The 26,984-nt window shown below is 41.2% G+C and overlaps 3 protein-coding genes across 6 annotated transcripts in view; 1 reads left to right on the top strand and 2 right to left on the bottom strand.

Annotated features, from left to right (window-relative positions):
- Nucleotides 1-1,023: 1,023 nt before the first annotated feature.
- si:dkeyp-72e1.6 (transmembrane protein 238-like) lies at nucleotides 1,024-2,486 on the top strand. The gene is made up of 2 exons (XM_054759082.1): nucleotides 1,024-1,614; nucleotides 2,146-2,486. The coding sequence occupies exon 1, from the start codon at nucleotides 1,119-1,121 to the stop codon at nucleotides 1,599-1,601; it is 483 nt and encodes a 160-aa protein (XP_054615057.1). The 5' UTR covers nucleotides 1,024-1,118; the 3' UTR covers nucleotides 1,602-1,614; nucleotides 2,146-2,486.
- A 5,063-nt stretch (nucleotides 2,487-7,549) lies between these two features.
- timm29 (translocase of inner mitochondrial membrane 29) lies at nucleotides 7,550-9,807 on the bottom strand. The gene is made up of 2 exons (XM_054759827.1): nucleotides 9,645-9,807; nucleotides 7,550-8,768 (listed from the first exon to the last, which is right to left on the bottom strand). The coding sequence occupies exons 1-2, from the start codon at nucleotides 9,745-9,747 to the stop codon at nucleotides 8,179-8,181; spliced, it is 693 nt and encodes a 230-aa protein (XP_054615802.1). The 5' UTR covers nucleotides 9,748-9,807; the 3' UTR covers nucleotides 7,550-8,178.
- A 15,663-nt stretch (nucleotides 9,808-25,470) lies between these two features.
- Nucleotides 25,471-26,984, bottom strand: part of carm1 (coactivator-associated arginine methyltransferase 1) — a 44,715-nt gene continuing 43,201 nt past the window's right edge. For 2 of the 4 annotated variants that reach the window (XM_054758873.1, XM_054758874.1), the window contains 2 exons: nucleotides 26,512-26,580; nucleotides 25,471-26,398 (listed from right to left, as the gene is read on the bottom strand). In XM_054758873.1, coding sequence (XP_054614848.1) covers nucleotides 26,259-26,398; nucleotides 26,512-26,580 — 209 coding nt within the window. In that variant the 3' untranslated portion in view covers nucleotides 25,471-26,258. Of the gene's footprint in view, nucleotides 26,399-26,468; nucleotides 26,581-26,984 lie in introns of all 4 variants that reach the window. The other 2 variants (XM_054758875.1, XM_054758876.1) reach the window with 1 other exon arrangement.

The raw sequence follows: 26,984 nt of genomic DNA, 5'->3' as shown, positions 1-26,984 counted from the left end.
ACTTTATAAACATCAACTGCTTGTACTTTTTCTTGAAATCGCTCATTTTAGTGCATTGTTTGAGTTCCTTATTCAAACCGTTCCATAATTTGATTCCGCATACTGAAATACTGAAGGTTTTTGGTGTTGTTCTTGCATATAGTGTTTTAAGTTACATTTGTCCTTGAGGTCGTACTCCTCCTCTCTTGTTGAGAAGGATCGTGTTACGTTTTTGGGTAGCAGGTTATTGTTTACTCTATGCAACATTTTAGCTGTTTGAAAATGTACTAGGTCAACACATTTTAATACAGATGCCTCACGGACGCCTCCCTGGCGAGGTGTTCCGGGCATGCCCCGGGCCCCGGGGAAGACCTAGGACACGCTGGGGGGATTATGTCTCACAGCTGGCCTGGGAACGCCGTGGTGTCCTCCTGGTGGAGCTGGAGGAGGTGGCCGGGGGCCGGGAAGTCTGGGCGACCCGGATAAATGGAGGAAAATGGATGGATGGATGGAACAAATTTTAATAATTGTGGTTTTAGGAATAAAGGATTTGTATGTCCTCTATAAGCATTATGGATTATGGATTATCCTAAGTGGTCTTTTTTGTATTACAGTTAGCGAGTGACGTGTACTTTGATAGTCATTTCCCCATATCGCCACACAATAAGTTACATATGAGAGAGCAATAGATATGCCACACCTGAGAGGTGAATGAATTATGAATGCTCACAAACGCAGATACGGACACATGGGTGAACAATTTAAGAGAGAGAGGCCTTTTGTGTACACATAGAACAACTTCTCCATCTTTGAGCTCAGCTCATGAAAAATGGGAGCAGAAACAGTGTTGCTTTGATATTTTTGTTGACTGTAGTAACTCATTAAGCTTTTAAAGTAATTTGCAAATAAATTGCATATTATTATTCAACTAAGGTAAGCACATTATTATTTTAAAAATAACGGCATTATTTTTTTAAAACTTTGTTAACATGCTACAGGTGCATGCTAAGATAATAAAAAAAAATACCTGTCCTAGTGACCCCTCCAAGGGTGCCCCGCCCCCACCTGTCAGGAGGAGGTTTTCACCTGGCTCACCTTACTGACACAGCAGGCGCCACATTGCTCCGGAGTCCCCCGACATGGAGCCGGTGTACCGGGGTCTGGGTCGCTGTGTTTGTTGTTTCTGGCTCGCGGTGGCCTTTGACGTCATCGGACTGCTCGTGCTCCTGATTGGCGTGTTCGTGAACGTCTTCTTCTACGACCTGCTCATCTACGCCGGCGCCATTGTCATCTTCCTCAGCCTCGTCTGGTGGGTCTTTTGGTACTCCGGAAACATCGAGGTCCTCCCAGCGGAGCTTGAAGACGACGTGGGGCTGATCAAGAAGGACAGGGACGCTCTGGGCGCCATCACAAGTGCGGTCCGCCGACTGTCCAGTCGAGTGTCCACCGGCATCAGGAATTCCTTCCGCGTGAACGTTAGGTCGACCCGCGGTCCCACCGTGTCCGCTGAGCCGGTGGTCGTCACCATGGCAACCTTGACGCCCAATGAGCGCACTTCGGAGTCTTCGATGGGGTGCGATGACGTCATGCCTCACACTGCAACAGAGACCTCACCTGCATAGTGAAGGCCGACAGGTATGGCCAAGCTTCTTTTTATTGCAATATACAATATTAAAACCGGAAAATGATTGTCGTACATTAAAACATACTGTACATTTATAAATATATAAATACCTTTATTACATTATTTGGTGGTGCTTTGTATATTTTCAACTATTAACAAAATATATAGAAATGAATGAAAAGATGCTTCCACTTTGTTCGATGTTAAAATGGTCATTTCTGTATGGATGTGTTGTACAAGCAGCTTACATTGAAAAAGCACATTACATAGCAAGCAAAGGTTCAGTGTCACACGTACATAAATAGTATTGTTACTTTCTGCTCATATGGAGTCGAAAAGATTTAGACATTTAGACAAAGAGTAAATAGTTTTGTTTCTAGTTTAATGCTAAACTAAATGCCTCTTAGTGTCAGTCCCAATGTCTTATCAGTAGATAATCATTAACCATGGCTCACCCACTAAAGACCACACCAGTTCAAACAATAGAAGCCTGATACTTCCCTTTAATAGTATTTTGTGTATTTTTTTTGTCTCCCTTGCAGAGACTCAGAGGACGAGGACAAGAACCACCGACTGAAACTCAACTTCTAACTTTTTTGTTCAATGTACAGTATGTGTTCAGACAATGACAGCGGCTGTGAAGATGTTTTTGCAATTGTAATCAGAATTACGTGTTTATGTTTTTAAATTAAACAACATCTGTATTGTGGACATTAAGGCTGAATCCCAATTCCACCCCTTACCCCTGATCTTACTCCTTACCCCCTTGGTGTTGTGCATTCACGAGAATCAAGTGGTGTGCCGATTCTCCCTAAATCAAGGGCTGAGGGGGGTACAGCAGTAGAAACCAAGTGTGGTCGGGGACCAGACTTGAAACGTAGGCATAGGTAGAGATGATGCGGATACCACACTCCAGCTGAAAGGACGGCAGAGTGGAGACTGAAGGACGCATGCAAATGTAAGTCATTAAGCATAATTATAGATTTTCACAGTAACATCACTAATATTTTATTAGATATTCGATCATTTGCTACTCAATGTAAATATTCGCCATGTTTTCAATTGTTGGTTGTCGCTAGTTCTAACTAGCCGACTACCACCGATATCGAACTTCACTGCAATCTACTGCAGTGGTTCTCAATTATTTTCTGTCATGCCCCCACTGGGGGACACAAATGTTTTCACGCCCCCATAATCACTAATAATATTTATCACCTGTACTATACAGACTGAACTCAAAACTGAAACCAGTGAAATGCAACAAAATGGAGAGCAGTGAAGCATACAAGCGTATTCAAGAGTCAAACTGCATGTTGGCAACGACAAAGTCATACATGTTGGCAGGTCTGCACTAATATTGAAAGTCCTCCCTGCCTCTCCCTGACAGTTCACCGCATCCCCCCCAGAGGTGCCCGCCCCACTATATGAGAAGAACTGGACTACTGCATTTCATAAATGATTAGATAGCAAAATAAACTACAGTCATCATAATTTTGAAGTCGTCAACCTTTGGAGTACAATTTGAATGTTATTGAACAAACATCCCAATGACAACAGTATTTTAACAGCCAATGAGAGGGAGGTAGGTACTCTTTTGCATCATGAGATGGTGCATTGTCATGCATGAAGGTTATTTTGCTACAGAAGGTACGGTTCTTCATATTGTACCATGGAAGAAAGTGGTCAGTCAGAAACCCTACACACTTTGCTGAGGTCGTTTTCACACCTTTAATGACCATAAAGGGGCGACCAGCTCTCTCTCCCAGTGATTCCGATCCAAAACATGACTCAGCCACCTCCTTGCTGACATCACAGCCTTGTTGAGATATGCTGGCCATACTCTACTTCATCCATCCACCCAAGGTTGCACGGCGCTCATCAGTAAAATTATTAATCTTCATGTATTTGTTGGTCCACTGCATCCATTTCTGCTCATGAGTGTTGGTTATGGGTGCCAAATAGTAGTTTATGCATAACCGCAAGCCTCTGGAGGATCGTACACCTTGAGGTTCATGGGACGTCAGAGGCACCAGCAGCTTCAAATACCTGTTTGCTGCTTTGAAGTGGCTTTTTAGCAGGTGCTCTCTTGATTCCATAAATGTGTCTGGCAGAAACCTTTCTCATTATGCCTTTATCAGCACAATCCCAACTGTCATCGAAATTCGGCCACAAATTTGTGAATTATTGAATGTTTTCATGCCTTGTCCAAGGCATTGCAATACTTGACGCTTTTTTTGTCAGCGGAGAGAGGCATGCTTAATAATGTGGAACATCATTTTGAAGTAGTTTTCTTTTAAATGGGCTCACCTAGCAAACTAATTATGACAGTTGCAGCATACAGTATGGATGGTCAGGAAGTGAGCTAAATTAAAGATATAAACAACCTGGCCGTATTTTTTTTTACTACTCTATATGAACATATCTACTACTATTACTATTATTGAGTTAATAGTCGTAGCCCATCAATCATGCATATGTGTCATTCCAGCAGGAGATGCGGAGCCAACTGAAGTCAGCCCTCTGCTACACCACACAGAACTCCAGCACCATTAGAAAGCTACAACCTCACTATGGAAAAGTAAAATGCAACAAAATGCCATTCTGGACATTCTTACAAAACAATCTGAGGGAGAACATCAACGACAGGAGGAGAGCGAGGCCAAAACAAGGAGGTTTTTACACCTTGAAATAATGTTTGATAAGATTTATACATTTGTTGATTGTGACGAATGTAGACGGGGATGGGACCCCAGAAGCAGAGGCAGGGAGCTTTAGATGCAGTTCAACACTTTAATGCAAGCGTGCAGGCAAAATCCACAGAGTAACAGAAAGCGATGGTGCAGAAAAGGCAAAACTAGGAATCACCATAAAGTAGTCCAAAAACACAATAGAAGGAGCTGGCTGGGCTAGCCTGGCTAAAAACTAGAAACTAGGAAAAGACGAGTGCACGTGTGGGCAGGCGGCGTCCAGCTGCGAGCAGTCAGCTTAAATGGATGGCGAGTAATCAGCTACAGGTGTGCCCAGCGTCCCCGCCTCCAGCCCACTCAAGGTGTAACTGCAAGAAAAACACAGGCCAGGAGAAGGCAGGAAGTAGAGCATAATAAAGGGCGAAGGAAGGCCACTGACAAACGTCACATTGATGTTCATCAAGTTTTTTATAGTATTTCTATTTCATATGTAATTTGATACATTTAGTTACAGTGCTGGTTGTATAAGCTGTTATTTATTACAGTTGTTAGTTTTGCAATAAATGTTACGGTTTGTAAAAATGTGTGCCTTTTATTAAAAAAAAGGTGTTGTCAGGTTGGCGAAATGACATCGAAATAATGTACAAATGTATGCACTTTACTTTAGGGAAGGAAACATTTAGTATGAACAAGTGAATTGTCTCATCTGCCCACATCACAACCAGAAAGCGGTGAAGAGCGAAGATGTCTCTTCTTATTGGCCCGAGGTTTTACGGGATGGGACAAGGAGTAAGACGAAGGAGAAGGGCTACGGGGTAGAACTGAGATTCAGCCTAATTCAGATGAGATGTTATGGGTGGGCAATACTGAACATTTTAAAAGTCAATACAGGCAAGACTGATACTTTTTACAAAAAAAAATGTTCAAGATTTTTGAATGATTTTGTCCTTACTTTGTTGATCATGATTTCAGGCGTAATCAGAATAAAACACAGGAGACGTTGGGCAAACAAAACATTTATTTTTAACAGGAAATTAGCATTTATTATTATTTGTGCACATTTTAACAACATACAACAAAATAATAGGATGATTCCCCGATTCGTTTTTATGACATACAAATGTTTGAGCAAAATAAAGCCAATTGCTGGGTTGCAACCACGTGACACCGCGTCATTCCCGGGTTTAGAGCCGAATATTCAAGCCATGTATCTTAAACAAAAAAAAAAAAGTGATGGAGTGGATGCATACACGCTTAAGAAAGAAAGAAGATGTAAACTGTTTTGCCCACATCACATTTCAAACTATCTGGCGGCTCAGACTCCCTCCTACACGTGCAAGGAATTCAAGAACTACAGTGGAGACACGGCGGTGTGCGTGCACTGCAAACGTGTAACAGGCAGCACCTTCCGTGTTCCCAAGCAGAGACAACCTTTGGAATGGCTTATCTTTATTGTGCTCATTTCCACTGCTTTACTTTTGCTCAGTGAATGAGCCACATTCTCATTCCAGTTTTTTCAAGAATGAAAATCGCTGAAGTGTTCCACTAAAGAAAAAAGACTGAAGCCGCAAAACATAACACAGCTTATAAACTGTAAAAGTTTTCATCTTTTTTTATTTTACCTTTTACAACAATAGACTACAACAAACATGTGTAACGATGCCACCTGGTGGGGTTGCGCCCATCATCGGACCATCCTTAATGAAACAGATGTTATCCCCGCTCTTCTCTACCTCCGCAAAGGTCTGAAATTAGTCACTGTCCCCTTTTTGCTCTTCCAGACTGACAGCTAGCAATCCAGCTAAGGCTAAAGAGAAAGGTAGGCGGAGCAAAGAGCCAGGAAGCGGCCCAATGTTAGCGCTTAAGAGCAACGAGAAGCTACTACAAGGAAAATGATGGAGTTTGTGGTAAGAGGCTCAAATCATGCCTGCAGTGTAACCTGTTCTGTAAGTTTTGTTTGTTTTTAAAATGTGGAAAATAAAAGATGAAAGGATCTGGTATAAGTCGTAGTTTGGGCAGCAATTTTTGAAACTTTTCATTTATGTTTGAGAGAAGTACTTCATGGGCAGTTAAAACAAGTTTGTAAAAATGTTTTTCAACAAAATAAGATTGAAACATGAAAGGTGTGTGCTGTCAGTAATTAAAATAAAAAAACATATCGGCCAAAATCGGAATCGGCACGTCAGGCTTTTTAAAGATTGGCCAGAAAATCGTAATCAGTGCACCCCTAATTTCGCAGGACGTCAGCGCCGCGCTCACAGTGCCTCATGCCACTACCAACAGGTAACGTTACATATTGCAGCTGCTGCTACTGCTGCTGTGTTTTTGTTTTAGTTTGGAAAAGGTCATGCTAGGTGGAGGCGTTCGTTTCTCTGTTGCTATGTGAAATCAACGCATTTACAGGGAAGTTCCGGTAATTTTAACAGGACCAAAATATGGCTTTTCCTTTAACACTCAAGTCTGTATATGTCCACATATATGTGGTTGCCGGTTCGAGCTGACGTGGGCAGGGCTGGACTGCGGGGATGACCACAAGTGTAGGCTCACTTTGAAATAAAGTACTACTTTTCAGAAAATGCTGAGCACTTCTTTGGAAAATGTCTTTCAACAATTCTTGTTTGCTAATTTCTCGCCACACGTCAAGCATACAGGTAAGCCAGCGTCGTTGGCAAAGAAGACGAACAGCCTGAGGATAGGAAATAAAAGCAGAATCGAATTACAGCATAAGTAAAGTAAGACAAAGTAATTACCAGTTTTTATTTTTTTTTAAAGTGTCCGACCGTCATCGTTTTGACCGCTATTGAAACGGTTTAGCCCCTGTGAGCCAATAGAGTGGAAATATTGAAGCGCCCCCTGGTGGTGGCCAAAGCATTGGCCAACCGAGTGGTTAACCACTACTGACCAGTGGCCACGGTTTGAGCTCAATCATGATCATAGGTGAATACAGGGCCGGTTCTTGCTATAAGCGAGCGAGGCGACTGCCCTTGGGGCGCCAACAATCGACCCCCAAACCTGAATGTTTGTGGAGGAAATGTCCTGTCCTCATCTGTAGCCATCTCTTGCATTTATTATACATCCCTTCTATGCTTTGTCCTCCAAAAAGTAAAAAAAAAAAAAAAAATGCAAGGAAGCAACACACGCAAATAAAACTGAAGATTACTTCAGTTTCCACACGAGGGCGAACACAGGAAATGGGCATGACAAAATAAAAGTACACAGGAAGTTATGCCGAAAGAATGAAAAACAAGCACAAGTCCAACCGTTTATTTTCCCTTGTTGAATTACAGCCATCACTTTATTGCATTTCCCAATAACATTTTAACAATAAATAAAAAAATACATTTGGACTTGCAATCTCACTGTCTGTGGCGTGTAGACCTGAGTTTTTTCACTTCACCTTTATTTTGTAAGATTAAAAATGTCTTTAATAAGAGGCATAAGACATAGGCCAAGGGCAGCAGCACAATTGAAAACATTTAACATATTAAAATCATATGTGAGACAGGAAACTGTTGACATGAACCTGCCTCTGGCATTTGTAAAGGGAATAAAAGTCATGGAAAAAACATAATTCATGCAGTACTTAAGTATTTATTATTGGATATTCAATCATTAGGCAGGATATGACTTATATTACTCATCGTTATATGTTGCAGTGGTGCCTCAAGCTGACGTCTTTCATTGTTAATGCCTCCGAATACGGGCTTGTCTTTAAATCAATAACCAAGTTACAATATATGCGGAAAGTTCATTATTCATAAACCAAGGGTGTAATCTGCTGTTTGCCCCCAGTACGTACTGTATGTCAAATATTTTAATTTTAGATACACTCCAGTCGTTTCCACATTCGATATCTTCATGCCTATTCCATCTGTCCATAACACTGCCTTACTTCTCAACTTGTAGTTTCAGTGCTAACCAGGACTCTCTGTGCAGTCGCTCATTCAGTTCCACCTCTTGAACACCGGGTGGTGCTGTTACTCGCATATGCACAGGCAGGCCTGTGAACTCCTCTTCATTAACGTCATAGTTTGTCATCTTGGAGTCCAGAACCCACCAGTGGCCAACAAAGCCTACATCCAACACCCGCCCAGGTAAGTTTCTCCAGAGTACTGACAAACTAGAACACTGCGCTTCATAAAGTGTGCTGTCAGGGTCGTAGTCAGTCGAATAAATGATCGAGAGTATGCCCAGGTTGATGTGTCGCAGACGGCCCTCATTGCGAAGCTTAAGCAGACTCTGCACATGCTTATCGGAGGTTGCGCTGCGGATCCACGACGACAGCAGGCCCAGCTGACTGGAGCGTTCCAGCAGAGCGGCCTCAAAGGACGACTTGTCAGGTTTTGAGAGGAAACAGGTTAATGCTCCACCGAGCACGGAAACGTACACCGATGCTTTGACAGGATGCTCATAGATGCCAACCACCGCCTCCCGACACGCCTCTTTGTAGTCGGAGGCCAGACTGCGGCTCCATACACCTAAAACAAACGAAAAGATGAACAAATTTAACTCTTTGTGCCACAACCCAAATCAGGGCGTGTGTAAAACTCAATTCAACTCCATGTTTGCCCATTCAATTCTTTATCAGGGATGAACCAAGAACACTCTCACTGTTCAAACTCAAGACGTTTTACATGGAAAATAATCAAATCAAACACTAATCAATTTTTACTTTTGCGAAGGTTGAAGAGCGCAACACGACCCGGGCGGCCAGATAGAGGATCTCACAAAAGTGAGTACACCCGTCACATTTTCATGGGACAACACGAAAGAAATGACACTTTGGTGCAATGTAAAGTAGTCAGTGTACAGCTTGGATACCTATCAATTTATTGTCCCTTCAAAATAACTCAACACACAACCATTAATGTCGAAACCACCGGCAACAAAAAGGGAGTACACCCCTATGTTAAACTGTATTAGTCAGGCCCAATTAGCCATCGTTTCTCCCCAAGGTCATATGACTTGTTAGTGTTTTAGGTGTGAACGGGGAGCAGATGTTGAGTAAATAGCAACATGTGTTTGTGATACAGCTTGTTCAGTAAAAAAAAAAGCAATATTTAGAAATGAGATTCCATGTTAGTATGAATCGAGATCACATTTCTTTTCCGATTTACTTTATTATTTCTTTTATTACCGTTGGCTGTTGTTGTGCCCATTGTTCTTTGCCCTAGCTAACCATACTTGTTTATTAAAAAGCCGAGGGACTATAATGTAACATGCTACCAAAAAAGGCCATAGTAGAATAATGCACAATATATTTGCTTATCAAAAAATGTCCAGCAATTTGTTATGAGCGGTACATACAAGCATGGTATGAGCGAAGCTTATGACTCAAATGTGCAGTTTCTCACCTGCTTTGCTATTTTTTAGTTTTTCCCACCGACTCTGTGAGTGAGGAATGTTTGCGGTTTCCCTCATGGCACAAAACATCCTGGTTGTCAAACGCGACGCCATATCTCGTATAAATGTGTTTTAATGTTGTTCAATGCGGTCAGTCACCTTATGACAACCAAATCTGCCAGCAACCCATATTGCGCATGCGCAATCTGGCCGCCATCATGGAAACATTTACGGCATGTCGTTGGTGACAAAATAGCGTGCATTTTCTGACTATTGTTTATTTATATTGTATGATTATTGTTTTTTAAAATTTGTGCAGCACTTTGGAAACAGTGTTTATAAAATGTGAGATAGGAATAAAGTGGATTGGATTAAATCTTATGCTGAGTTAATGTTTGCAATGAAATGACCAATTAACACAATGTGGGAAAAAATATAAAGCTTGGTTTAATTAAAAATACTTCTGAAGAGAAACCCACCACAAGCTTTATTAAAATATTAAAAGCTATATCAAAATATTTGTAAAACACAAATAGAATACGAATAGGATAGCTTTAAACTTCTAAACATAATTATGTAGGATGCCCATACTTTGATTACTGAAAACCAGGACAGTCAGCCCGGCATGTAAATAGTCAAATGATACTCAAAATGTATTATAATTTCATATGCATTTCAGTGAATTTAAAGTATGACTCCTCTATCTGGTTAGAAACTTGTTATATTACAAAAGATTTACAAACTACTATCCTTTACGGTGGCCGAGGGTGAAAAACACGTTAACAAAAAGGAAAACAATTTACAATTACACAACCCGGAAAGGGAATGTACGAAATCCCAGGTTATTGGAAGTGACCAATCAGCTCCAAGGAGTTGGTCCATTGCTTTTGGTTAATGTTGGTGGACGTGAAGTGCAAAACACCTTAACAAATTACAATTGGAACACCCGAAAGGGGATTTTCCGATTTTGCCACACCAATCAGACAAAGCGGTAATATTTGTGGCACACACTTGAGCAGGTTGACGTGATTTTGCTGCACACGTGGACGCTCGTTGGAGTTGTTAAATGGTACTTACCGGAAGAAAGAACAAACCGCGGGGACATTTGAACCACTGATCTGTATAATATATCTGGGTAGCTCATTGGCGATGACTTGCGAAGGCAAACGGCCGCCATATTGCTACTCGCAAGAAACACTTCTCGGGCAAGCTTTTGCATTCGTGGTGAACTTATTTTTATTAATTCGGATTGGACACAAATTTCGACTTAAGATGCCTGCATGTGCAGCTATTAACTGCACAAATCGCCAGTTCAAAGGCTGTGGACGAACATTTCACCTGTAAGTATGATTGAAATGTAGATTTATGATTGATAATTTAAGGGTTTTGCACTGTCGATCTCACAGATACTTTTGATCGTGTAAAATTCCTCTGAGTAAATGTATGTTCAGAATTGATACATTTATATAGCTATATAATAGCTAAGAGGAAATTGACGTACTTTTTTTGTTATATCATGATATATGTATTATTTTAAGGGACGAAGGTTGCGTTACTTGAAGGAATGGGAGAATCTCAGTGCTTCCATGATGCTTACCAGGCATTGTATACAGTGCAGTTAGCAAGCCAGTTTGCATACAATTGACCCGGCATGACCCTTCATTTGGATGAACAACAATTTATTTATTTTTTGCTGCTGAATGACTGACGTAAAAGGATTCATTCATATGATATGTTCTGGAAAATAATATTACCGATAATATCATTCCGGCGTGCGACGTATGAGCTATCCAGATATATTATACAGATCAGTGCATTTGAACAGGCGACTGCTGAATAAAGTAAGTGGAGCCCACTGATCTGTATAATACTTGTATATCTGGATAGCTCTGGATAGCAAGCCGCTGAAGCCACAGCCTAATCCGTTCCAAGATCTTCCCAAACTCACCCCTTTAACACTTCAAAATATTCACAGTCCACCAAATATGGTGAGAAAATATATGAAAATGTTAGCATAAACATAGTAGAGTAACATTCCAATATAAAATAAGGTAATAAATAAGATTACTGTAAATGAATAAAACTGAAAAACAAAAACAAACTTACCGTTCACGAGATGTCTTGATCAGGAGCGCAAGTGGAGGCAGGAAGGAGGAGGAGGACTAGCCTGAGTCGAAACGCGACTCAAAGAGTCTAAGAGTCAACTGGTCTCACAGACAAACGCACACGCACTACACGATAATGCTGTGTGCAAAATTTTAATTTGTAACTTAACTTAGTTCAAGTTAGTTTCAGGGGGACTACGAAGAGGAAGGAGTTTGAAGGGAGAAGCCTGTCTCTCACACAAACTCACGTACGTGCTGTATAACTCAGCAATGAGATGAAAGCGTAGGCGGTGCCCCGAAAATCCCCCGAAAATCAGACTTGCCCCGAAAAAAAAGACTTGCACTGACTTGACGCTTTATGTTATATGAAATTTCTTCTGTAATACGAAGCAAAAACTTTACATAAATTCTTTATGTTCAGTGGAATTTATGTAAAAGGAGGTTTATGTTATGCGAGGTACTACTGTATATGTTTATATATATATATATATATATATATGTATGTGTGTGTGTATACACAATTTAATACTTGATCTTTAATACACTAAGTTCCCAACCAACGAACACAATTGGTTCCAGACGACCGTTCTTAAGTAAAAAAAAAAAAAAAAAGGTAATATTACCAGTGATATAGGTACTACATGTACGTGTATACATATACAGTACATGCGTATGTATGTAAATATGAGTTTGGATGCAGTAGTAATATTAAACGAGGATAATTAATGAAAAAAACAAAAATAACAATGATATAATAATACGTAATGATAAATGTTATTTACCTTTGAAGAGGAGTGGTCAAGCATACGTCGTTGTGGTGGAGGAGGAGGAGGCGATATTGAAAAAAAGGACAAATCGTCATCGTCATCAGACTCTTCTAAAAGAGGTAGTGTTCTGTGGGTGGTGTAGAATTAAGCAGGCCTATTAACTCTTCATAAACTTTAATCACACGCTCTGTCCGGGTTGTATCATACAGCTACAATTTAGCTTTCCATTTAGCTTTCTCTCCCCAGCATCTGTTGGTCCCGTTAGCAGTGTCACAGTGCCCTCTACTGGTCAAGCATGTAGCAGTATAAATAATGGAGTTACAGTAATACAAGGCAAAATACATGAAAAAATAGACCAGTTGGTTTGTGTTCGTACCTCCGAAAGTTCGCATGTTGGATGTTCGTAAGTTGGGGACTTAGTGTACTTTATTTTTCTAGATAAACGTTGGATGGATGGTCCCATATGGAATTGATGGAGCTGACTTAAAACCTCTAAGAGGGAAGGTGCTCCCATTACTGGTAGACTCAGAGATAACAGCACCTGATCTACTAAAACCAGCTGTTCAAAAAATGACAGTATTTAATAAGCACATGCCAGAAGGACCTTATGTCCTTTTATATCCGGATTGCACAGAGGTGGTCCATGTGCCTTGGGTCAGAAAGGCCATTCAGCTTGAGTGTATACAAAAAAAAAACACTGGGATCACCTTTTACCTTTGTCTGAAAACACACGTTGAAGGAGGTTAGTGGATTTCATGACTAAATACTTACACATATTTAGATTCGCTGTGGCATACATCTACTGTATGTCAATGATTTCTTCATTTTTGTTGTTTTGTTTCTACAGCAGTGGATAATACATCCGACTCTCATTCTGAAATAGTCATCACATCAAGAAGCACCATTGAGTTCAACCAGGCCGACACTGTGGTACATCAATGATTTATTAACACTTGTTACAGTATATAATATGTACTGAATATGTTTGTTCATTTTTGAACCACAAATCCAAATCCCAAGCTGAAACCTGAAGACGACAGGTAAATACTAATTTGTATTCATACTTTTCATGTACCAAAATAACTGATCTAATGATTTTATCATTTGTACCATGTTTCAGAGATGCGCAGGGATGTTCAAGAACAATTCAGACTTGAACAGGTAAGAAGTGTTGTTTTTTTACATTTTATTTTATTTTAAAGATAGTAATAAGTACAAGTACAGATAGGACTTCTTGCTACAGGTACTGTAAAAAAAAATAGTGGTGCATTTTAATGTCCTATTTGTGGAATAAATATGAGTGTTAGATTGGATGTAGAGATGATCATTTGTCAACAGTGAATACTCACACCTGTATGCACCAGACGTTGAGGAGGAGGATGAGAAGCTGGCTACACTAAGTCTGGAGACTTTCCAACACCCAACTGTGTAAAATGAGCTTTGTACTCTAGTCTTCAAGTTGGTTGCTTTGGTATTTAAATGACTTTTGCAAAAGTAGCAAATTGTGCATTGTTTGGAATATCCACAAAGTAGATATGTGTTTGTAATTGCAGGGAGGAGATGAGCATCACACTACCTGACGTTGTAGCAAACCTGTTTACCATACAAGAGTCAGCAAGTTCAACATCTCAAGGGCAAATGTTTGGGATGGAGCAGTCGGAGCTTTCCAGCATTTCTGAAACCTCTGACATGCTGGAGGTCGGTTCTTGGTCTCCAATGCAAATGGCATGCCTAGGATTGTGTATGTTACACTATAACAATGCTTACGTAATGATCTTTAATCGTACAGTATTTCTCAAATGACTAGGGCTGACGATCGATTCAAATATTTCATCGTGATGAATCACATTTTGTCCATTGTGGTCGCCAAGCACTGGGCTGCAGGAAATGTTTAGGCGCAATGATAAATAAATACAATAATAATAATACAATAATTTGTAAATAGCTACATAACATTTGATGTAAATGGATATCGATTTTGGAAATATGGGCCATTATTTTATTTTAAAAAAATAATATACAGGTAGAAATCCCCCCAGTTTTTGCGTGTTTAATGCAAGCGACGACGAAAATAGTGCCGTTAAAGGGAATTTCTGATAACTTTGACAGGCCTACATATTAAATATATATTTTTAACTGTAATCTCTTAATTAATTCATTGACAGCAGTTCGGGATGATGAATACTACCTGGCAGGAAAGATGATGGCGGTGTCAGTTGTCCGTGGAGGTCCGGGACCCCATTTCCTGGCAGAAGATCTTGTACATCATCTCGCGGTCAAACCTTCTTTCAGATCAACAGTTCATTTGATAACTGATGAAGAAATTGGGAACTTTGCAAGAGGTGGGAATTAGCATACGATTACTGTGGTATGGCAGATTTTTACACTGTGAGCCCAGTGTTTTAAGACAGTGATTTCTTCCTGTTTTGTATACTCAGAATTTGCTTCATTTCCTTTTTTGATAGTGTAGAGTTACACCATGCATTGTAGGATAGTCACTGGATGAACGGTAGACAAGGATTTACGTTACATGCAGTTACTTGCTGGGGTGTTAATACCCTTTTTATGCCATTCAGATCGAGAATGCTGCTTCATTGGATGCTCTGCAAGAATCCATCATGAGACACAGCACAGTGTTACAGACAGCAGGTTGTTTTAGACATGTGGCTTCTGTGGAAGACAAGAAAGAAATCATGAGTGACTCCATCCGATGGTGTGTCATCTGTAATTGACAGGTAAAATCATATTTCTGATGTTTTTGTTTTTATGTACGGAAATTTGCCTCATGCCTCTTTGTTTTCTGCAAACACGGTATCAGTTTCCCGTAGAATTTGTGTCTTAGTGTAATACAACTGTTGCGTTGATTGTCTCTTTGTTGCCTTGTGCCGACCTGGAAGTACTCATCCCATCAGGTGCTCTGTGTCGTTGATGTCTTTAAATCAGTGGTGCTCAACTCTCAACCATTCACCCCAAATGTAAATTTCTTTAAGTGGACTGTGAGTGTAGCACGACACAGCAGTAAAAGTGTTTGATATATTTGTAGATCCAAAGAAGGTCTTTCAGCTCTTCAGTTTTTGAGTGCGCTACAACAGCACCCTACATTGCTGGTCCCTGTTTTGTGCCACTCTAAAAAGCCAATCACTGGCGTGGAACTTGAAAGACGCTTCAAAGCAGACGTCAGCCCTGTCGGGAGTAACAGGAGGCAGAAGGAGGGTCAAACCTTGGCCTGCTGGGCCGACGATCTCCTTGATTGCAAAGGTTTGTATGTTTTTGTAACTTCCAGTGGAGCCACATTATCATGGTGTACATGTCACATTTATTTATTTTTATTTTGCAGAGGGCCAAGCTGCTGTGCTGTGGAGGACATCTTGGTGTTTGCAACTGGGCCACGCCCACCAATAGAGTTCCTCGATGACGCTCCATTTCCAACGGCAACGGGACGTTCACACGTAATGAAACTGCCACCCCTCGAGTCACATGATGCATTTAAGTCACAGATGGATGTTGGCATTCAAAATAGTCCACGATTTGGATGCTTAAGGCATCAAAGGGTAAACTAATTTTAGTTCAGGGGCCACATACTGTGCAATTTAAATTCAAATTGATTTATTGTTCAATTCATTGATTATTCTGTGATTTAAATTTTATTTTGTGGCTGCTTCTTTTGTTTGAACAAAGCCTGTGCTCAGACAGAAAGCAATGATCTTCCATACAATAACTCCCTTTTCCATATAGTTCAACTCAAAGATGAGCAATTTCTTTGAGTTTCAGATGCAGACTTCCAGTCTGCTGGTTTCTGTGAAAATCCACCAGTGCATCCTGACAGGATCAAACCAGATGGCTTCAGTTTGGCATAACCGTCAGCGCGCCACGTGCAGTTCGGTCTCGTGGAGGGGTAAGTTCTTCTTATAAACCTTCTGCGTGATCTCCACGGCCACGAGTGCAGCAAAATCGCAGCAAGCTGCTCAAGTGTGTGCCACAAAACGGGCAAAACATGATGCCAATGTCCTCCTTTAACAGCCGCCAGAACTCCAAATATTACCGCTTCCTGTCTGATTGGTGTGGCAAAATCCCCTTCCGGGTGTTCTAATTGTAATTACAGTCAAACCTGTCTTTATTGAACCTTTATTGAACGGCCACCTGCTTATAGCAGCCACTGAAAAATCTCCTGCAGCAAATTTACATGTTATAGACCCTGTGTAAAGCAGTCACCTGTCCAACGCGGCCAGCGGCCACCCATTTTGTCTCCCTTGGTCAATATCTGACTGCATATAGCGGCCAAATTACCGACTCAAGTAGAAGCTTCATGCACGAAAAAGTTTAGTTTTTCAATCAATGAAGCCGTCGTGTGTAGACTTTAATTACTGAGTCCTAGCTCAGTCACAATCATTCACAAGATCCACACAAACTGTCAGTTGTTCCACATAAAAAAGCCGTCTTCTTTGGAGCTTGCTATTTCCTTGTCAAACATGTAACTTTAAGAGCATTTGCACCAAAACATTACCGCAAATTATGCTGGGAACAGGACGTGCTCCCAGCGACGCTACAATACAATACTGCATGTTAAAAAGGCAGCGGGAGCAAAACTGAATTCGGTTGTACTTAATTGAAGTATTTTAGAATGTACTCACGTTAAAAAAAAAGCCGTCTTCTTTTCCGTTCGCTACTAGTCTGTTAACTTGTCAGTGTTATTCAGCTCCGAAGCAAAGAAGGAAACTTCTCCTGTTGCTTCTGCCATCTTTATTTATTGAACGCGGCCACCAGACAGCAGCTCAGAACACACACACATCTCTCAGCATCGTCTCTCCTTCCTGCTTGCCCACAAGGCAAAGGTTAAACAAGCCCCACTACATAGCTGTCCAGGCAATGCCTGTAACAAGTGACATCGTTTATTTCCTGGTGTGCACTGGTCAATACTGTAATGCCGCTTGTTGTGGGGAAGGAGAGACTCACGTCGCCCATGCACTTTAATGGCTTTATTAACAGCGGAGGTGTTTGCTGAGGTGAGAGGGTGAAAACCTTCAAGTTCCTTGGCACACACATCAGCGAGGACCTCACCTGGTCTCACAACACCCAACAAATTCTGAAGAAGTCCCAAAGGAGACTGTACTTCCTGAGAAGACTGAGTAAATTTGGCATGTCCACCACAATCCTGAGTTGCTTCTACAGATGCACTATCGAAAGTGTCCTTACCGCCTCCATCACTGTTTGGTACGGTAACTGTACAACACGCGATAGGAAGGCACTCCAGCGGGTGATCAAGACCTCACAGAACATTGTTGGGGCAGCCCTCCCCTCACTGCAAGACATTTATAAATCTAGAGTCCTACGCAGAACACACAACCTCATCAAGGACAGCACACATCCACAACACTCATTATTCACACTCTTACCGTCAGGCAGACGCTACAGGAGTTTGAAGTCCAGGACCACAAGGCTGGCAAACAGCTTTTACCCACAGGCCATCAGGCTTCTCAACGAAGCACTCACACACGCCACACGCAACACATGCACACACTCATAGCACTTTTATTTATTTATTTGTATTATTTATTTGTATTAATGTCTCTTCTGTTGTTGTTGCTTAATTTATTGGTATTTATGTTTATGTGTTTATGTTTCTTATGTTCTTATTCTTTCATTTGTTTTCTTTCTTTTCTTGGGAGAATGAACAGAATAAGATTTTCATGGCATAGTATAACTGCTGTTTTACCATGCACATGACAATAAAACTCTCTTGAATCTTGAGAACACTGCAGGACTTTACATCCACGCCAACATAAACACACTTCCCAACTCTCTCGAAACTCACAGCTAGCACTGAGCCTAGCTCTCCTGCTCGGGACGCCCACCATCACTTCCCGTCACTTCCTGATGAACTAAAGCTGTAATGACACTCTGCCGTATAAAAGGTAAAATATTAAAAACAAGCGTAAGACATTACTAGCACAGCTTTGTTCTGTGGGTCATGGATAATAACAAGCCTAGTAGTGCTGTAGAACTTTTATCTGCAATCCCACAGTTCCCTCTACTGGTCAACATTATTATTATTATTTTTTTTTCCCTCTACTGGTCAACATTCAAACTGGACGCCAACCTGTCTATAGAGGCCACCTGTATAGCGGCCACTTTTGAAGTCTCCCTCTAGTGGCCGCTATAGACAAGTTTGACTGTAGTTTTTAAAATTTCTTTAAGGTGTTTTGCACTTCACGGCCACCAACATTAACCAAAAGGGATGGACCAACTCCTTGGAGCTGATTGGTCACTTCCAATAACTCTGGGATTTGGTACATTCCCTTTCCGGGTTGTGTAATTTTTAACTTGTTTGCATTTTTGTTACTGTGTTTCGCACTTCTCGGCCACCGTAAGTCTCTTTTCTGTGTGGGTGTGGCTGCCAACTCCAGACATCACTCATCCTCCTCGTTCCTGCCAAAGCACCGCTCCAAGACCACAGTGACTGGCGGCAACCTCCAGAATAAGCGGCAGAGAAAAATAAACAGGCAATTGCCAAGGGCCCCGATCATTTCAGGGGCCCCCAAAAATCTCATAAAACGTCATATTACTGACATGTTTAAAACAACATCAAAATGCGTAATCTATCATGACTCTTTGGACCACTCCACCCTCCCTTCTCATGCAATGGACTGTTCCATGTTACTGCGCATGTGCAGGTTGATGGCAGACGATTTGAGTGAAACAAACTTGTTGGCACCAAATTACCCAAGTGGAGCGGAGAAGAGGAGAAGGCAAGAGGAAAAAACTACCGAACGTGTCAACCTTTTTCAGTCACAACAAACGTAGACACGAGGACAGCAGCACCGCTGCGGTCAGCGTCAGCCGAGGAGAATGCAGTAGATTGTACTGCGTTCTGCTTTCTCCTCGGCCTCACTCTGTTTAACCTGAGGCATCTGGCCGCTCCAGGTGCTCATCTACATTTAAGGAAAACACGACTGTCATCCAAGCAGTGCAACAGTGATTGTCCACGTGCTCCAGACTCGCACTTCATGAGCCGCGGAAAAATTCCCGCCACATTATAGTCCAGGGTGTCCAAAGTGCGGCCCGGGAGCCATTTGTAGCTTGTGGCTGTTTCATTAATGGCTTGTGGCACGTGCCAATAATAAAACTAATTCTAAAAATATAATTTACAAGAAAACTTAAAAAAATAAAATAAAACAGTCTTGTCTTAATATTACGAAAAGAAAATTTACAAAAACAAAGTTGAAATAGTTGGAAATTTAAAAATTATATATATTTAAAAATATATCTTAAAAAAACAGCAGCAATGGGAAGATCAGCTCTTATTATAATAAAGTCAAAACATGAAGAGAAAAAGGATCTGAGAAAAAAGGCAATTTTACAAAAATAAGCTCGTAATATGAGGAAAAAATTTAATTTTAGTAGCATAGTTTAAATATTCAAGAAAAAAAATGGTAATATGAGAAACAAAACAAAATAAACTTGCCAATTTGGGAATATTTGGTTGACGAAAAAGTTATAATGGAATAAAGTCAAAATATGAGAAAAAAAAAGTATAACGATTATGAAGAAAGTTGAAATATTTGGAAATAAAAAACAAAACAAACAAAAACAGCAAAAGTGTAAAGAAAATTAGCTACCACTATGTGTTGCTTTACAAAATATCAAAATGGCCTTTGCATCTTTTCATACCCCTGACGTAGTCCAAAAGGCATTCTATTAAATTCAAAGAGTCGGAAAGGCTACAGAAGGCAATTTTTGGCTTATCGCTCTCCTTTACCCTAATTTGGTAATGGAGAGCGATATGGTAACCGAATGCCAAGTCCATGGTGGTGAACCACTGGGCACCAGACAAGGAATCTAATGACTCCTCTATACGGGGCAGAGGAAAAGCATCCTTCCTTATTTTCTTGTTTAGCTGGTGGTAAACAACACATAGGCACAGCCTGCCATCCACAATGAGAATGGGATTGTTAGTCTTGAATAACCTGGGTGTCTACTAGCTGGTTTATGCACGTTTTAACGGCTTCGTACGCTGACTGGGATATACGCCAATAAAGCTGATGCACTGGCACGTTGGTTAGCAGAGGTACAGTCTGCAGTATTTCATGTCTGTCCCACAAACAAGGGTGTTGGTCAACTACACTTCTTTCCACAGACGCTGCCAACAAGACCAACAAGCTCCTGTTGGGCTCACTTCTGTCTGCCTTCACCGTGGTTTGGTCCAATCAATGAGACCAATATGTCACAAACATTCGTCAGCAATCTTACCCAGACAGTGGAAAGTCATCATGTATCGTAAAGGCTTCTAACCACAGAGAGAGGACTGCAACAGGGACTCATCAATTGTGTTTGAACAGGAAATTTACCCATGACTTTGAATAAAAATAAACATAATGGTAATCTTTGGAATTAGAAAAAACTTTTTTAATGATGATAGGTGAGGCTCTCACCTACCTAACCTGTTCTGTCACTTTCAGTTGCATTAATTGTGTTCATCAGGGATATTTCATGATACTTAAACTGTCAAAAAAAAAAAAAAAAAAAAGGGTTTGCGATTCGATCGGGACAAGGCCCCAGAACCAATTGGTACAATCCGGGTACACGGTTAGTAATATCATTTACTGTGTAAATGTGTATTGATGCAAAAATGTGTGCAAAAGGCCCAGGCGTATTGACTGCAAAAATGAAAAGACTCATAAGTTAAGATTTTTCTGAATGAATATTTTTTTCTTGGTTAAATCAATAAGAAAAAAGTAACACCAAAAACAAGACTTTACATTTTTAATTTGCAGGTAATGAGTCTAGATTTATATGTACTTTTCACTTAATAAATAACAGGTGAAAAATATTGAACGTGTCCAATGGCTGCTCTCCAGTAACAACTCTCCTTGTTACTACTATAATACTACAGCTCATTAAAGTACTCTCACTTTAAAAAGTTGGATTTTCTCTAAAAAACAAGTTTTATTGGATTTGCATTGAACATGTGCAGTATCACCGTTTCCCCTAACACATCAAATAATGGAAACAAAAATAATGCAGCTGAACTATTTAACCGAGTCTATGGTAGCAGGCTCATAACCTCACCTTGTTTAGCCGTGTAAAGCATGTGTAACTCATCTGAAGACCTGCTAAAGTGAGATCATTAACTGATCAATACTCCTACTGCCCACTAAATAAACAGAATACATGTAAAGTTCAAGTAAATCCAGTATAAAAAAAATTGAGATGACTGAGTTAAAGACAAAACGTTTTACATACAAGGGGCAAACCATTATGCGATTCCCCCGCTGACTTTGTAAGTTTACCACCTTACAAATAAATGACCAGTCCATTTTTATGGTCGCTTTATTTTAACAGAGACAATATTTCAACACAAAAGCCATCAAAATAATCTAAAATAAAATATCTAAATTAATTTGTATGAGTGAAATACGTATTTGACCCCCAGAGACTGGTTGTGTCCGTGAAGCACACAAATTAGTCCTGTTCCTACAGCAAGAAGCTTGATTAAAAAAAGAGGCAATTTCACGCAAGATAATGCGAAAATGGAAGAAATACAAGATAACCAGCAATCACTGGCCCAGTTTTCTGTATGATTGGTTTTCAATGAGAATTTTGGCCCAAATTTTGCTTCCATTTTTGTACAGTCTTGGGTATCGTACAACACTGCACGTAACAAACCAGTCCGTTCACCCTGTACTGCATCATTCAGTGGAATTCAGCTTCCAAACAAAGTACCCTATGCATTGCTGACTCACTGTACGTTCCATTCCATTTTCTTCTGCTTATCCGGGTCCGGGTCGCAGGGAAACAGTCTCAGTAGGGAAGTCCAGACCTCACCTCTTCCAGTTCCACCGCAAGGACACCAAGGCGTTACCAGGCCAGCTGTGAGACATAATCATCCCAGGTCTGCCCCAGGGCCTTCTCCTGGCTGGGCATGCCTGGAACTCCTCACCAGGGAGGTGTCCAGGAGGCATCTGGAATAGATGCCCGAGCCACCTACTGGCTCCTCTCGATGTGAAGGAGCAGCAGTTTACGGCCTACGGAGGAAACTCATTTCAGCCGCTTGTATCCGCAATCTTGTTCTTTCGGTCACAAACCAAAGATCATGACCACAGGTGAGGGTGGGAACATCGATCAACCAGTAAATCGAGAGGTTTTCCTTCTGGCTCAGCTCTCACTTTACCATGACGGTCCGGTACAGCGACTGCATGACTGCAGGCGCTGCGCTGAGTTGCCTATCAACCTCACGCTCCAACCTTCCCTCACTTGTGACAAGACCGACGAGATACTTGGTGCAGGACCTCATTCCCACCCAGAGGGAGCAGTCCACCATTTTCCAACTGAGAACCAAGGCCTCGGATTTGGAGGTGCTGAGTGTCATCCCAGAAGCTTCACACTCAGCTGCAAACCTCCCCAGTTAACACTGAAGGTCACAGCCCGATGAGGCCATCAGGACCACATCGACTGCTAATAGCAGAGACGAGATCCTAAGGACTCCCTCGACGCCTTGGCTGCTCCTTGAAATTCTGTCCATGAAAATTCGGAACAGAATCGGTGACAAAGGGCAGCCTTGGCGGAGGCCAACGTTCAACTGAAACAGGCTGGACTTACTGCTGGCAATGCTTACTGCTCCGGTTGTACAAGGACCGAATGCACGTAGTAGCATGCCACCAATCCCGTACTCCCGTAGCACCCCCACAGGACACAGCGAGGGACACGGTCGAAAGCCTTTTCCAAGTCCACAAAACATGTAGACCAGTTGGGCAAACTCCCATGTACCCTCACTAGGGTGTAGAGCTGGTCCAGTGTTCCGTGACCGGGATGATAACCACATTGTCGTATCCTTCTCTCCAGCACGAAGTTTCCCAGGGAGGCTGATGAGTGTGATCCCGCTCTAGTTGGAACACACCCTGCGGTCACCCTTCTTGAAAGGGGGACCACCACCCGGGTCTGCCAATCCAGAGGTACTGTTCCCGACTTCCACGCAATATTCAAGAGACCAAGCGTCAGCCAAGTCCACATCTGAGAAGGGCCTCAAAGTATTCCTTCCACTGTCCGACACTTACCGAAAGGGGTAAAGGTGGTAACAAAACTGAGATCAAAACGGAAGACGTTGAGAGCGCTTCTCTCATTGCTCCTTGCCATCTTTGCAAACAAGTCTTAATAAATAAAAGGTGAAAGTGATATTAAATGTTGATTTATCCATTTCAATCATCATTTGTAATTATTTCGCACTGTTTTCCTACATTAAAATTATTTCATACGGCAAAAATTGCTCGGGTTTTCTCAAGATTCGGTTTTCATCTTTTGGAACAAATTACTCATGAAAACTGACGTGCCAATGTACGTCATATAGAGAGAGTGTAAACTCTTTAAAAAAAACAACATGGGAGGAGCTTGTTAATGATCTGAAGAGAGTTGGGATGATAGTCAAGAAAAGAATTTACAGAGATGGCTTGAGATCTTGCAGTGGCCACAAGGTCCTAAAGAAGACATGCACAGGCCCATCTTAAGTTGACCAATGAACACCTGAATGACTCAAGAGAAGCTCAAGGATGATGCGATCAGAGAAGACCAAAATGTAGCCCTTTGGCATCAGTGCAACTCGCCGTGTTTGGAATGTGGAACAGAACATCCCCACTGTGCAACATGGGAGGTGGAATTGTGCTTTGAGCATCCAGGGTCGTGGATGTCCTCCAGCATGACAATGACCAAAAACATACACTCCAACCAAAGCAACAAAGGAATGACTCAAGAAGAAGCCCATTAAGATGCTGCCGTGGGCTGGCCAGTCCCCCAAACCATAATCCCACTGAAAACCTGTGGAGGGAGCTGAACTCCTAGTTGCCAAGTGACAGCCTTGAACATGCAGGATTTCGAGAGTACAGTACAGTACGTAGATGCCCTGGGTGAAGTTCCATACCCACCAGCAAATAGAGAAAATCTCCAAGTAATTGATACAACCACTCCGCCTCCTGTAGCTTGACAGTGACGTAAGATGATCAATGAAAAGACGCAATGGTAGTCAATGTGTAAAGTTTTATCTACAAGTTTCACTTTTGCGTCTCACAGCAACGATGTTGACCGCTGAACAAAGTTCTAAATGTCACCACTTGACCAAAAAACATTTATCGGTGAAGCTTAAAGACTTCAGCATGGAAAAACTGTGGGCTCTCTAACAGTGGTACATGTACGCTGTACATTTGACCTTTTATTATCACGTATTTACAAATGATCAATTAGTGAATGAGATGTGTTTTCTGCGGTTTCTGAGAAAAAAAAAAACAAAATAAAAAATTATTTGACCAAAATTTCCACAATTTGCGGGGCCGTGAATGTTTAATGGCGAGTGTCATCCACTGTAAGAGCAGTAAGGACATACGCGCAACTTGATGACCAACCACAAGAAACATTTGCTTGCCAACAAGGGTTTCTCCACCAAGTACAAAACATTTTTAGCTTGGGGACCAAATATGTATTTCACTCAAATACAAATTTAAGTATGGATTTTCTGGTTATTTTGTCTCTGTTTAAAATAAAGCTACCAAAAATGATGACCTGTTTGTGTCTTTATAAGGGGGTAATCAGCAGGGGATTAAAAGAATGATCCCCCCCCAATGTAACTGTGCCGATTAAAGCTTTACTTGAATTTGTGTTCGTAGTCAAACCAAACAAGCAACGATTTCTGGAAGCCACATTCTGATGCTACATCCATCTGCGATGAATGAAGCCCTATAAAGACCAACCATACACTTGCGTGTTTTTGGAGAATACTTAAATCCACAGCGTCTCAATATTTTTGCACTGACATTGGATCAAATGAAGAACTTCTGTAAATTCAAAATTCTAACTTGTCAAATCAGGATAGGATATTGCAAAGCGGAATTTCAATCCCTTAAGACAACATCCTTGCATGGAGCTTGCATTCAGTCAGAAGAGTGCATGCTAAGCCTAAGAACACAATCTACAGCAGACAAAAAGACAATAGTAGGTGCATATTTATGTCATGGCTCAGCATCGACGTTAAGCAACGTCTGATGTATTGTGGGGTACATCCAAAACTGATGAAGGATTGCAAATTTAAAACACATGGGTAACCTAACATTGGGTAATGAGCAGAATACAAAACTCAAGAGTGCCAAGGAGCAAGTCCATTACACTTCAGGATACGCGTCCATGTATATGAATATACAGAGGCTGTGAGTGTCTTTATTCATTATCTTTTTTGTCTGTCATGGCTTAGGTGATATGATATTTAAAAGCCAGGGCAGAACACAAAAAAAAAGTCAAAATGAGTGCCGATCATGATGGAATATAGAACTGCCTCTGGCAGCTGGTGTGTTCACTTTTGATAAACATGATCATGAGAGAAACAAGAGACAAGTTGTGACCACAAGGAAAGGAGAAATTGTTACGTTGAATGGCAAAAACAAAATGCTGCACTTCAACAGTGCATCGGTGTGCAACGGCCTGAAGGACTCGTAAAGACAAGGACGTTTCAGCCATTGTTAAAATGAGTCTGGACGGATATGAGTGCTTGCATGTTTGTGTACAATAAAGGATAGACAAAAATAGATTGACGATGTTGAAAAAAGGAGATAAGTGCCAAGAGAGCACTAGTTTTGGTATTGGCTGTGGTCCATGGGTCAACTATGGTTTAGGAGAGGTGGGGGCTAAGTTTTTTTTGTTGTTTTTTTTTTTTTTTTACAGGCAATTGTTTGTCATGCAGAGGTGGGCAAGTTAAAGGGGTCTTTGCAAAGTCTTCGTCTTAACTGCCATAATGCATGGTGTTGCTGGGTATGACCATCGGGGACGCCATTGAGATTGCAGCACCCCCCATGGTGAACTGGTTGGTGACCGGATAGTAAGTACCACTGCTAGTGGGACCTGACTGGCCTACTGTGGCTCCTGAAAAAAACAACAAAGCATTACATTCAAGATTCCCTCTGACTTAGCATGGTAATTTGATGTTGCTTACCAATGTGGCTTTCTGTACTGAGTTGATTATTAACTGGACATACCCTGGACAATTCCTGTGCTCATGATGGAGCCCATCCTGGAGTGGGTGTGGTTCACAATACCTGTGTTGACTGGGACCAAACAAAGAAAAGTATGGTCAAGTATGTGTGCAGCACCACATGACATTACTTCACTATCATATCATAATTTAGGTTATCTAACATTGCATTAAAAACAGGACAGCACCAGCCAAGATTTTGAGTGGTCTATATACAGTATATGTACATATGTACTGTAGATCACAAGGACAGAAACCCATCCAACTTCTCACACAACAGCATACCAGTTTTACATGGTCAAATAACACCAAAGCTGTAGGGGTAACTAAGGATTCAGCCTTTAACTATTTTACACTGCATACAGTGGAACCTCTGAAGTCAAATGTTTCAAACAATTCACACAGTCTCCAAAAAAACAGAGCCTGGACCATCATTATCTTACGAAATCTCAGCATACATGACAAGATGTTAGTTTG

The sequence above is a fragment of the Dunckerocampus dactyliophorus genome, chromosome 18 (assembly GCF_027744805.1).
Source record: "Dunckerocampus dactyliophorus isolate RoL2022-P2 chromosome 18, RoL_Ddac_1.1, whole genome shotgun sequence".
Taxonomy (NCBI): domain Eukaryota; kingdom Metazoa; phylum Chordata; class Actinopteri; order Syngnathiformes; family Syngnathidae; genus Dunckerocampus; species Dunckerocampus dactyliophorus.
This window is presented reverse-complemented; position numbering and strand designations above follow the sequence as displayed.

Bases quoted from the DNA above. Each gene is read 5' to 3' on its own strand.
- si:dkeyp-72e1.6 (XM_054759082.1), top strand. From the start codon at position 1,119: ATGGAGCCGGTGTACCGGGGTCTGGGTCGCTGTGTTTGTTGTTTCTGG.
- timm29 (XM_054759827.1), bottom strand. From the start codon at position 9,747: ATGGCGTCGCGTTTGACAACCAGGATGTTTTGTGCCATGAGGGAAACC. The intron at 8,769-9,644 runs GTGAGAAACTGC...CGTTTGTTTTAG, and splicing joins ACTAAAAAATAGCAAAGCAG to GTGTATGGAGCCGCAGTCTG.